This window comes from Clinocottus analis, unplaced genomic scaffold (genome assembly GCF_023055335.1).
Source record: "Clinocottus analis isolate CAN_PGR_092001 unplaced genomic scaffold, fCliAna1.0.p SCAF_13, whole genome shotgun sequence".
NCBI classification, from domain to species: Eukaryota; Metazoa; Chordata; class Actinopteri; order Perciformes; family Cottidae; genus Clinocottus; species Clinocottus analis.
This window is the reverse complement of record NW_027175854.1, coordinates 8,816,599-8,829,820: the sequence shown is the minus strand read 5'-3', so window position 1 is coordinate 8,829,820 and position 13,222 is coordinate 8,816,599. Positions and strand designations below refer to the sequence as shown.

General features: G+C 44.5%; 2 protein-coding genes across 2 annotated transcripts in view; one reads left to right on the top strand and one right to left on the bottom strand.

Annotated features, from left to right (window-relative positions):
* slc31a2 (solute carrier family 31 member 2) overlaps window positions 1-6,425 on the top strand; it is a 22,798-nt gene extending 16,373 nt beyond the window's left edge. Inside the window, exon 5 of the mRNA XM_068574110.1 lies at window positions 6,326-6,425. The gene's annotated coding sequence lies outside the window, so the exon portion shown is untranslated. The remainder of the gene's footprint in view (window positions 1-6,325) is intronic.
* niban2a (niban apoptosis regulator 2a) overlaps window positions 1-13,222 on the bottom strand; it is a 23,290-nt gene extending 10,068 nt beyond the window's left edge. The window contains exons 1-5 of the mRNA XM_068574107.1: window positions 12,445-13,222; window positions 7,248-7,378; window positions 5,722-5,850; window positions 5,519-5,624; window positions 5,028-5,195 (exon numbers count right to left, since the gene is read on the bottom strand). Of these exons, the coding sequence (XP_068430208.1) occupies window positions 5,028-5,195; window positions 5,519-5,624; window positions 5,722-5,850; window positions 7,248-7,378; window positions 12,445-12,499 (589 nt within the window). The 5' untranslated portion in view covers window positions 12,500-13,222. The remainder of the gene's footprint in view (window positions 1-5,027; window positions 5,196-5,518; window positions 5,625-5,721; window positions 5,851-7,247; window positions 7,379-12,444) is intronic.

The window sequence follows — 13,222 nt, the reverse complement described above, 5'->3', positions numbered from 1 at the left end:
TAAACAGTCATGCTATATGCATGTTATTAAGCGTTTTCATAATGTCTACATGGCCTAGCGCTGATCTGCGGCCTAATGGCTGGAAACCACATTCTGCCTTCTACATCAGTCATTCGAACGCTGTCGGGACCCGAGCTATGTTCAGATCCCCAGCGGGAAATACCTGAAAGAGAAGCCGTCTACATTCTCATGGTGTTGCTCACTTTTAGAGAATTTTCTTCTTGGTGCCAGGCCTGTAAACCACTACACATTCTCCATATGTCTGAACCGAGCAAGATCAAGGGCCGATTAGAGTTTCTCTACACTGTGTGTGTGCGCGCGTGTGTGTGCGTGTACTTTGTATAAATAGAACATGTGGCAGCACTTACCACCGTCTCTTTATGTGAGGCATTTCCCTCCCTGCCTTGCACACCACGCTCTGGTTGGTGGGATCATACAGCAGCCGTGGATGAGTTCCCATGCCTTCACATCTACGACTGCCCGCATGTCCCCCCTCCCCTGAGTTAAATACATTTGACATGTTTAAAAACCCACTAAGCATTTGACTGTCAAATGTTGTCTGAGTAGACTTCAGCTTCAGGGCACCTGCCTTCACATGATCAAAGCGGCTTTTCAAACACTTCATTTGAACCCTCGCACTGCTGCTGCCCCCACCGATGTGCATGAGCAGGATATCCCCCATATGGTGCAGCCCTATGGAAACAGCCAAACCCACAGTGCAATAAATACTCACTGGAACGTACCATTGACCGCAGGCATCGCAAACACATGACTGTATAAGTCCCTGCTTCCAGTAGCGGCAGCTGAGAGAATGCTGGACACCTTGTATTGGTTTATTTTGTATATAGTACCTAAAGTACATAAATGTCAGCATTTCTGATGGTATAACACTCTGGAAAAAGCCCACTGCTCTGCGACTGACGAGCCACAAACCTAGCTTGAAATGTACATATCATTGTCCTTTTTTTTGAATGTAAGTCTCCTCTCGCTGGGTGGAATGAGTGTGAGGTCTGTGGATCCGAGCAGGAGGCTGGTGCTGCTTTAAGAGGCTGTGGGGGTGGAGACCCGTCTGTGATTGATGGGTCTCTAGTGGCCCAGCAGCAACAGCAGCTCTGCAGCGGTCGTAGACTGCTAATGTGCTGCGGCCTCGGTCTGGCTGCCGGACAAGCTGAACCCAGCACAGGGGTTGGCACTAATGATGATTTTCTTTTAATTATTGATTAATCTCTTGTTTGTTTATTCTTTATTAATTGCTGAATGAATAAAAAATAGCAAAAATGTTCAACGTACACGTATATATTAAGAGCCCAGGATGACGGCCTTCCTTTTGCTCGACAAAAGCAAAAACTAAATGATGAATGATATGAAACTAGAGAGAACAAATCTTGACTTTTCAGATGCTGGAACTACCAAATATTTGCTAAGTTCAATGCTATTAAAGCTACTGGGGGGACTTTCAATTTGTGTTTGTAGGCGGGCCCTGTGGACAAAAGTGGTCGTGTTTCCCCCCGGAAAACTGCTCATTTACTGCAGCAGGGTCCGACAGTCCGCCCTGCTCAGTCCTGGTTCTGGTCCCTCTCTCAGCGGGCCCAGCAGTACGGCCGGGGATTCCAGCGAAGCTGCAGGATTTTAGCGGGAATCAGACCCGATGTCAGACATTACAAAAGACCATGTAGAAATAAGTCTTTTTCAAGTTGATGGTCTTGTTTACTTGGGTCATAAGGAGCCATCAGTAATAAATGGACGCGTATTCATAACTGTTCAAACTTACTTTTAGCAATTTAATGGAATAAATTAGTAAGTTAAATTGACATTCACACTGACATGGTTGTGTTGTGCAGAACACTGCGATGAAGTCAGCTGTTAACTGAGCTTATTAACAGGATGCTTTGCAAATCAGCCGGTTGAGGCGATGCAAAGCAGCAGCCGGTCATTTTACTGGAGAGATATTCAGGATGAGACGACCACAGCTTGTGTGAATTCAAAATGGATCTTTAGTGAGTGTTTTACATTTGACTTGTGTTTTTTATTATCAGAGCTAGCTGAATAGTGTCAGTGATCAGCTGAGGGATTGCTTTGCATGAACCTTCTGTGCTCCTAGAAGTTAATTCTTCATGGAAATGGAGGTATTTTCTCCAAAGCCTGACATGCTCTGTAAGAATCGGAAGTGGTGGATTCACTGGTCGTTTCTCACCGGAGTGTTTGACATTTACAGCCATTCAATATTGATAGTAAGGATTATATATTGAGTGTGTGTGTGAGTGTGAGAGAGAGAGAGTGTGTGACGGCAGAGAGGGCAGAGGTCAGGCTGTAAAACCATTGATCACTCCCAGGAAAAGTCTTTTACCAGTTCTGGTTTTCCTGAAAACACCGGTGGGGACTGGGCGTGTCAACACGGGCCAAACACATGAATGCCAATCCACACTGACACCAGCCACGGCGACAGTAAAAACAGCAACACGCTCTTCCCTGTTCCTTCCAACAGATCCCTCGGGAGCCCGGCCTCACAGCTGGAATGTACGGCAGGGACTCTGGCGTTCACCGAGCGTGCCCCGACAGGTAGTGTCGGGGGTGTACCGGGTGAGCTTGACTGCATACAGACAAGAGGCAGACTTTGTTTTACAGTTTTACATGTGTGTGTGTGTGTGTGTGTGCTGGAGGCCTGTGTGTTTTGGCTTCTCAGTCAATGTGCCATTGGCTGTGTGGTTGAGGAGAACCTACTGAGTCGGCATGGTAGTCGGCTGGCTGTAAAACCAGGTTGAATCAGGTCGAGCAACTTTGTCAGATGAGCTTTGGAGCCAGCGTGTAGTCTTTAACTTCACGTATATGGTTCACTGTACAGCATCGTTTGGGTTGTAGGCGCGGAGTTATTTGATGTAGCCGACTTAATTACAACGAGGTGAGGATGCGTCCTGACAAGCACTTCATGAATAAATAAGCCATACATTAGCCTTCATGTGAGGGGGGCTGTTGAGGCTGAGGAGCGTAAACTACACCAACATAATGCTCCTGTGGACACGCCCACAAGCAGGTACTGTGAAAGCACACACTTGAGTGCTTGAAAATGAGGGTCAGCTCAGGTGAAGTCTTTTCTTTCGTGGATCAAATCTTCAATGTCCTGAAGAATGTTCACAATTTGTTGCCAAAATGTCAGCACGTCTTGTTCCTAGAATTTTTACAGAATGTGGGATGACTCGGGTCACAAATGTGCTAATATGACACGCCCCTAGATGAATAATCCCAAGTTTTCTAAAATGTTATGTTTAAACATGCAAATGAGGCATTATACTATTAACTTATTAGAGTCAAAACATTTAACTGGGTGATTGTTAAACATCTCTTTTAACCTCAAATTGGAAAAAACTGCAACAGCCATATACAAAATATTGTATTAATCGGATTATGATTGATATTTGAACAAATCTCTCTGTAAAACTGTTCAGATTAAATATGAAACTGGAACGTTTGGTGTGGATTAAATTATTGTGTGCACTATTTACTACAGGTAACAGGCTAAACAAATAAACAAATGACTTTCTTATCATTTTGTATTACAAGTTTAAATGTGCAAATAAGGTCTTACCTATTTTTTTTGTTTTGTGTAAATAGATGAAGTAAAACAGTCCCAAATCTAACAAACACAGACGTAAAGATATCGCAAATTGTCTGTGTATCTCAGATTTAACGGTTGCTCTTCAAGAAAAACTGGAAATTGAATACAGCCAGTTCAGCACTTTATGAATAAATACTTCAGATATAATCTACACTTGATTCACACTCTATGTCTTTACAGTCAGCGAGATCCAAACAAGCCCCATCACGTTCACGGCAGCAGCCGCTTGCTTATCGCTGGATCTCTGCTTTGTATTTCAGTCCCAACTTCCTCACCTTTTCATACTCATTTAGCTTCTCTGCATCTGCGTTCTAAATGCAGCTCACTGAACGAGGGATCACACACACATGTATGCACACATGTACGCACACATGTACGCGCACAACCACAGATATGGCCGTGCCTCCCCTTCAAACGGAGGCATTGAATGGACTTCCTGCGTTCTACTCCGAAATCTAACTTTAAATCGACCTGCTAATTACACTTTAATCCTTAACGGTGTGTAATTTGAGTCGTGCCGTGTGGCCCACGAGGTTTGGAAGTGGGTCAATCGTTTGGCTTTAGGTGCTTCCACGCGAAGCCCAGAGGTGCCGCTCCACGTTGTCTCGCCAAGCCGAGAGGCGCGGTGTCACAACGTGACCGAAAAAAAATGGATTACCTTGTGTTTACACATCCTCCGGCATGTCTCTGCCGCTTGTGTCTCAACACAATGTCTCATGAGTCATGTCATCATGTCATCACAAGAACAATCCCTAATAGAAGATCAAGACCAGTTCTCCACCCGGAGAAAACAAACAACCGATTGCAAAACGCACCGCAGTATCCTGCAAAATAACATTATTGCACAAACACACGCGGTGAAGGGCGGGATGATTTAACAAGTCAACTCAGCCTAGTATTGGTTGTGATGAATGGGTTGTCCAGGGTTAAAAACACCCCATCACAAATTCTCAGAGCCCTAAATTGTAAAAGGAATCCAGCCTGGCTCTCTGTTCAGCTGAGTAAATAAAGTCCCTGCCCCACTATGTGAGCGAGTGTCTGTCTTGGCTGTGAAATGTGTAACATTTGAAGCTCTGATCCAACGACGACAACATGTCTCACTGGAGCCAAGATTAAAAAAATAACATAAAATACCCATCATTCCTGCAGCATCTCACATTCAACCAGCTCACTCAGAAGGCATGTAAAGGCTTCACACTGTGACACACACACACACACTCGCACACACACGCACACACACCCTTATCTGAACTACACAAAGGTAGAGAGGCACCGGTAGTCCAGAGCGCATATAGAAAGACATGCACTGTTTGCTGCACGACTGAATTTAGCAGTTTGTCATCGCTTGTGCTAAATGATCTGAATCCCATTCATTTAACATTGCCAGGGAGCTTTTTGTGGTGTGTTTTGTTACCATTGTTACTGTGTCTGACGCAGTCCTGCAGCACTGCATGCCACTTCTTCTGCTCCTTCTCTGTCGTCACACAGAAGTAGTGGTGGCGGGCGTACGGGTGCCACAGGACGAGGGGGAACTGGGTCGCACACTTGATGAACGGATGACTGCCCACTTTGGCCTTGACGCCTACAAGGGGGTCACATGACAGAGGCGAGAATGAGAAACTGCAAGATCTCGAAGGCGCTTTGCAGGCAGTTAGGAACATGCAAAAACAAAATGAAGGCGAAGGATTGGAGATTAAATGTGTAAAATATCTCTTTGTTCATTTTGAATAAACTTGGTCAATAAATGATACTGACTTATATTAATATTTATGCCCATCCAAAAAAATGTCTGTACAAGAAAAACAAGTGGTGTACTATGTATATACATCAAACATTTTAGCCACATTTTGTCACATGTATTTACAGTATATAAATTAAGGATTGTCTTTGTCAGAGTCTTCCTACCCGGCAGGCTGGTGTTAATCAGCTCTATGTATTCCTCCATTGAGGTCAGGACCTTGTACCCAGCGCAGTTGATGTTTCCTCTCGGGTGAAGGCCTCGTTCGTGTGCCTGTTGTAGGGATGGCAAAGATAAACCACACACGGCAAGCTTTTTACCACAACATCACAGAGTCGTGAGCTGCTCAGTGAGTAAGAAGTGCACTCACTGCTTTGCTCTCGTAGAGGATGATGGTGTAGCTGTTTGGAACGGACACAAAGCGATTCCTCCACTTGCGATTCTCCTCCAGATACTGAAACAGACTCCCCGAGAAGATGGACCGGCCTGCCAGAGGGTCCTGAAAAATCATATGTTATGGATCATTGCAAAGCATATGTGCGTCATTTGGTATTGATTTTGTCATAATTTGGGTTTATTCAGAGAGAGGCCTTAACTCTGCAAGAGACCCGAAGGGTAGTTTGTGTGTGTGTGTTTACACTGGAATACACACCACCCACTCTGTTTTCTGATTTCCTGTTTTCATACCAAGTAATCCTGTAACTTAGATCGCTCAGACGAAGGAAGGAAAGAATGAAGAGGAGAGAAGTGAGGAGAAGAGCCAAAAAAACAGAAAGAGGCGCTCGGCTTGGAGAACAGATTGATTTGTCTGTTGGAAACTATTACATTACTGTAATTGTATGTGCATTAATGACTCATGATTAGTGACGGGGTCACTGGACCTCATGTCTGCGTATAGAGCAGAAAGAAAGTAATGAGCCTCCAAAAGTGCCAGCTAATATTATTGTGTTGTGTTTTATTGTTTCTGTTTTTAGTGCATGCACATGAAGGTCATGATGCTGATCGTGCATCCCTCTGCAGTGAGCCGCATTAGTGGTGCAGATGGTTACTATCTAATACAAACATCAGACATATGTTGGTACTATTGCATATTATTGTATTATTGAGATTGTATTTGTGTGTGTGTGTGATTGTTTGCAAAGCATTACTTCACATGCACGTGCATCATTTTTCTCTTATGTCATAACCCTCACAAGCTGATGTCCTGCTCTCTTCCCTCATAGAAGTCCAGACGGCATCTCCGTTCATGTGTGAAATGTGCTCCATTTCCCCCTCAGTGATTGAAAATGTGAACAAAAGTGAGTCCCACAGTACATTCAGCCACCAAAACGAATGAGAGGAAAACACAAAACAGGCCTCGCTTGTGCGGTATGTACCGGCCCACGCTCCGTTTGACTGACAAAGCTCACATTGTTGCATGTTTGTCTTGTGTGTGAAACGTTTGGCTACACACAATGGTGGAAATTCATTTCACGGCTTGTAAGTTGGAAGCGAGGAAACTGGAGAGAGTTCAGTTTGTTAAATTGGGAGAAAGTTTTGATCATTGGAACCAAAATACACCCGGGGGGAAAAATAAAAACAATTCCTTTAGGAAAGAGAAAAGTGTCTCTCCATGGTATATGTGTCAGAAATTACAAAGACATTAAGATTAGACATTTTGATTTTAGTGGACTAAGATTATCGTGTCGATTGGTCATTTGTTCCATGAAACCTCTGAGCGTATCTTTGGTAAACACAACATTGTCCCTGCTTTTGTGTGCAGGAACTCCACTTTTACAGATCTGTTGACTGAATCAATGAATTGATTCAGTCAACAAAACCATCATAGTTTCTCCATCAAGGACGACCCAAAGCCAGTTTGAACATCTCTTTCTCGAGTCGACACAAAGCACGTGCCTTCCTGTGCAGCAGCTGAGACTGCGGTCCTCCACCTCCTTCGATCTCAAAGCGGACGCTGTTGAAGAGGGCGACGGCGTACTGCTGCTCGTACACGTCGCTGAACTCCTTCATCACGCCTCTGGTCCGAGCTGCAGGAGGACACACACACATACACACACGATCAGGAGACGTGCACACTACACAAATCAATAACACAAATTATTTCCCTTTTTTTTTTAAAGATGATCAAGGGACAAAATCACAGCTCTTTAATCAGATGGTGAAAGTTCATGTTTGGTTCCCTAAAGAACAGATGAAGCAACTTTCAACGACATTCCAACAAAGACTTGAAGGTCTTGCAACTACATGCATCTCTGGGAAGGATTTTAGCAACTCCATTTTGGACATTTCCGCAATTTTAATATACACAACGATTTTAGCTTTGTATACTTGGGGAGCTGCGTTTCTCCTGTGTGGACGACGTGCTGTCTCACCACGTCAGAAAGGCCACAGCCTCCATCAGCCTCCATCATCTCTTTATGATTAGAGCCACATGCTAAAATTCAAAGTGGGAACGGAAACATAGTGACGGCACTCAACAAAGAGATACCGAACGTGTATCATCAGCAGAGGTCACTTGATATCACAGCTGTCTCGTTCAGCGCTGGCATTCGAAAAACATTTGGGACGGAAAGCTTTTGCATAGTTAAAATACAACTGCAGTCATAAGTCACTGTAGACTATTTTAAGAAATATACTAGATCTCTTACCGTGATTTTACACAAATTCCTTGACAAATAAAGCCTGAGCTTCAAAACCATTATCATTATAAATCAAACATTTTTTGTTTCGGGGAATGTTGGTCGGACAAAAGAAAACAGTTTAAAGAAGTCAGCTTGGGGAATCTGCAAAGTAATGTCAGAGATATCATATCGATGAATCAATCAATCGTGAAAATAGTTGTTAATTGCAGCCTTAGTATGTCAATTCAGATGAATCAATGTGTTCCTGTATTCCATAGATCCTTTCCACAGCTCGACTCAGCCTTTCTTTTCCACCACTGTGTGCGAGCAGCGTCCTACTCAATAGTCCACGAACCTGCTGAAGGGAACGTGGACGTTTCCCACATTCCAGTGCTGGAAAATGAGTCAGTCTGCGGGTCCTTCGCTGTGTTTGGCTCAGTCAGCAGCAGACGGAGTCGACTGTGATGTTTATGGACGGGACGACGCAGGAAGGAAAGAACCGGCATGCAGTGGGAGAGCAGGAAGGAAAGCGCTGACAGGACAGGATAGACGGGGAGACGCGGAGGAGACGGGACAGGGACACTCTTGTGAAAAAAACTCTGTCATACCAGGAAGAGCTGCGTGGACAGGTTAGAGGACATTGAGAAGAATATTATAAGATGGCTATAACAAAGACTTCCAATCCACTGTTTAGTAGGACCGGCTATTAAATGTTTTTTTTACGGTTTAGGAATTTGTCATCTGTTCTGGTTCACTCTCACTCAAGTTGAATGTGCTTACTTTGTATCCACTGAGGTCCCAAAACGCTCTATGTGTATCATTATTCTGTTTGCATAAGATATGAATATTATCCACAATAATAGATTGACAAAATAAGATTCTCTCTATACAGTGAGACAAAATTTCCACAAGATTAGTGCTAACGGGGCTTCTTGAGAGTTGGTACTTTCCACTGGTCGTCTTGCTGTGCCAAAGTCAGCAGATGTACCCATGTACACAGGATAATTGTACATGGGCAGTCTTTGGGGCACTTGGAAATTGGAATTTGGGAACAAAGGCCACATCATAAATCTCATCCTCTGTTCCAACCTGTGTTGGCATGCCATAAGTTTATGTTGTATCCCTTCATACACCACAAAGAGAGCCATGGAGAAGACTGCCACAATCCTAATCTGTTATATGCATTAATTGACTAACGCAGCCTTAGAGACCTGGAAAACATGATGTCTAAAAGGGTACATCTTATTATAATTTTCCCTTTGCTGACGCTTATCCAGGACCTGGTCATGGTGGCTAAGTAAACTAGTTTCAAGCTACTCCTGGGAGATCTTGAGGCGTTCCCGAGCTAGATGAGATCCATAATCTTGCTTGCCACCCACCAACGAGTCTCCTACCAGTTTGACATGACAGGAAAATCTCCAAAGGAAGTCCCCTTAACCCCATCCCTAAGGGTGAGTCCAGACACCCAGCGTAGGGAACTTATTTACACTGCTTTTATCCGCAGTCCAATGCGTTCGGCCACTGCCTAACGCTCATGGCCGTAGTTGAGGGTTGGAACGCAGATCAAGTGGTAAATTAAAAGCTTTCCGTTCCAACTTAACTCTCTCTTCATGCCTTACTGCTGACACGGCACCAATCCGCCTTTCGATCACATGCTCCAGTTTTACCCTCTCTCATGAACAAGACCAGGAGATGCTTGAACTCCTTCACTTGGGGTATCAACTGACTCCCAACCTGAACCGAGCATCCATCGTTTTCTGCCAGGGAACAATGACCTCAGACTTGGAGATGCTCATATTTGACTTTCTAAAAAAAACAATTTGTCCCAGTTTCTAAACAAAACTCTTCTCTGATTTTGACATTGGATGATCCGCCACCGCTCACAAGACTTCAGGGCCGTGGTCACACGCCTTTTCTATGTCCACAAAACAAATGTAGATTAGATGAGCAAACGTCTATGAACCCTCCGATCCCATTTTCATTCATCCATAGGATCCAACACCAACGGTCTGCAATGTTGCAAACTCAATGTGACGTTGAAAAAGAGCGTCGGCCAAGATGGACCAACAATGTCCAGAGCCTTTCGCATCTCCAGAACAATCTCTTCCCCAGCTGGCACCATGCTGCTGGTGAGCTCCTTAACTACTTTCAGAGACCTCTGCTAGGGGTGTGGCTCAGCCTTTCTCCATATCTTCAAACGCTATCTGATCAAACTCACCACCAGGCAGAGGGCTGTGCTCATTTCTTGACCCAAATATACAAGACATACGGCTGCAGATCTGAGGGGAAGCAAAGTGGTACCAACTAGACATATAACGGGGGTCACCTCTATACATAGAAGTGGGACCGAACTCCAGGAAAGAGGCAGGACTCCTTTTCCTGAAGTTGCTTAGGGTGAAAGGCATCGGACTGCTATGGGAATACTGACAATACTAAGCGCCGCTGCGTTGGAGTTCCTCCCTGAGAATGAAAGGAACGCCTCTGTGCATGAGATTGGGGCGGCTGTGGCTAAAGTGGGGCGTCACAGATTAAAGATAATTAGCTTTAATCGATCACCGCAAGATTTTCATAATGGATAGTCTTAATTTATTCCCAAGCATTTAGTCAAAGGAGCACGTAACTTTGACTCTCTTAAGAGCATATTGCGTCAGCGTTGTGTGGCCTCACAAGGGGGGAGATCATTTTGTAAGAATGTGCTTGAGCAGCGAAGATGAAGAAATTACCTTGTAGGGAGGTGCACACTCCAGACAAGACTCCCAATGCAGAAATGCTGAGTAGAATACACTCACTCCCTCTCTTCCCCATTCAAATTATACTTTAAAGGGCATGCTATTTGTTATGCTGTTAATGTGTACTTTACATGCTTCAATACATGCAGAGGACCTCCACAGAGAAAGGTAGAGGGGTCCCAGGTGGAGGTGTGTGAGAGCCAGACAGCAGTTTCAGCTATTAATCTAGTGACATGTTCTTACCTGCGCGACCTCTCATTATGTTCTCCTCGCCCTCCTCCTCTGACTCATCTCTTCATGTATATTTATTTCTCAGCCAGACTCGTAATGAAAATGTTGCACTAATCTTGTTGAAACCTGACAGGATGGAGACTGTCGACAGTTGTTCTGATGTTGATGATCTAAGTGGACATTTTGAGATGTGAGTACTTTGTCACACAAACTGTTCACAAAGAGTCACGAGTAAACTTCAGAATCTGACAGGACGCATATTTCTTGATTCAGGGCTTCAGAGGGTTTTCTGTCAGATGCAGTCAAATATACCAAAAAAAATTGAAATTGCAAAAGATGGCTGTCACAAATATCCCGCTCAAACACAATTCGTTGTTCTTCGATTATCCAAAGTGTTGTTGTCACCTTTTCCGCAATACCACGCCCAGTGTCAGTCTCTTCCGATACACCTTATTATAAGAACTTATGCAAACTGAGGAACCACCTTCAACCAACTGTATTCTCACTATACTTTGAACTATTTCTGAGAGTGTTTCTCTTTCTGGTTCATAAGAATCTGCAGCAACAAACACACAGAGTGTCTGCACCTCAAGAACATAGTCTTTGGTTTGCAGGAGTGGTTTCCTCAGGCAAGTGTGTCTGCCAGCATGCACCAGCAACCAACCTGAACGGAGACTAAAGGGATTCTGAAAGCAACACACTCTTGAGTCTCTAAACAGTAAACTCGGATGCATTGCCAAACTTCTTCCATGAAAGTCTTTTCTGAAGAAAAGCATCCAGGCCTACACATTCATGGAAGTGTTTCAGCCTCTGCTCCCATTCCTTGTTGTAAAGTACCCACACAGACCTGCACAGTTCACAGTGGGAGGCTGGAGCAATCTGAGACTTAAATGGCAGGCAGTCCCAAACTTATACAAACACGCTCCTCTTTGGGGAACCTACTTATTATCTCTGAGAAATGGGCCTGCAGCAGAGATCGGGGAACCGTTCAGCAACAATACGCTGATATAAAAGAGAAGCTTTGTGCAGGAATGAAACAGGAAAGGTGACACTTGCTGAGCGGGATGAAAAAAAAACTGGGTGTCTGCAGCTATTGGAGTTCAATGTGATGTATTTCAACAGCACACACAGTACTAAGAACTGTGAATCTGATTGTGTTTGTTTGTTTGTGACAAATCATGCAGAGGGTCTGAGTGGATTTTCCTCTGCAGGTCAGAGCAACAGGTCACTTTAAAGATAGTTGGTGTTATCTGTGATATAGCTTTCTCCAACACATAGGGACATGAGAGAAAGCAAATAAAAAACATACTTAGGAGGGATGGAGAGGGGGTTAAAAAAAGTGTTTTATAATTCCCCTACTTGACGATATACAAATTCAACCTCGTTATTACACATTTTTATGAGCGTGTAAGTTTTGCATATGAATCACATAACTTTTAAGGAACTTCAGTACATGTGGAGAAACTGTCCCCATTCGTGCTGCAGCTCGGCCGCTCGTCTCTCCGGCCTTACCTGTTATCACCTCTCGCCTGCCCTCATCCAGGTGAGAGGAAACCACGTCCCCCATGGCGACAGGAGAGCCCCACAGGTCTCGTATCCAAGCTGCTCACACGTTGTACTCAGGAGGAGGAGGAGGAGGGGGGATACGTCTTGATAATAGTTCCAATACTCTCAAATATCCGAACAAATCCACCGAGGGGGGAAAACAATTCAAATCAAAGACTTTCCTCCTGAGGCGCGCGGCTCCGGGCGCTGCTGCGTGTCTTCTCTCCCGTCGAGGAGCGCAGGACTGCGGCGAGGTGACGAGTCCCCGCCGGTGAGGAGCGGGAGGAGGTGAACACTGCTCTGGTTCTCAGCGCCAGGACACACCCTCTGGGAGTCATCACTGGTTCAACGTGTAAGGCGGGCCTGCCAAGGGTGTGGCCAGAGCCGGGAGCAGCGGCAGCATAGTGACTAGTTACTGCGAATGGATACGGCATTTAAAACACAAAGCAAAACGCCTTGTTGTCTAATATAATGATCATACCTTGTTTAAAGATGGTATTTTATGTAATGGATTTAATTCATTTCTGTCCACACCGCGCCCAATACAATTTGAATATGAATAGAAGTTTTGCAGTCGGAGAGAACTCGTTGCCCAGTGTCTGGAGAAAGAGAAATGCTGCCCTCTTGTGGACGTTTATGTGTATCGGCTACAACGTAACGAGAGGGACCTTTATCCACTGTTACACAAATCCAAATATACTCACATTTCTTAGAATAAACTATGCGTAATGCTCTATAACGTCCA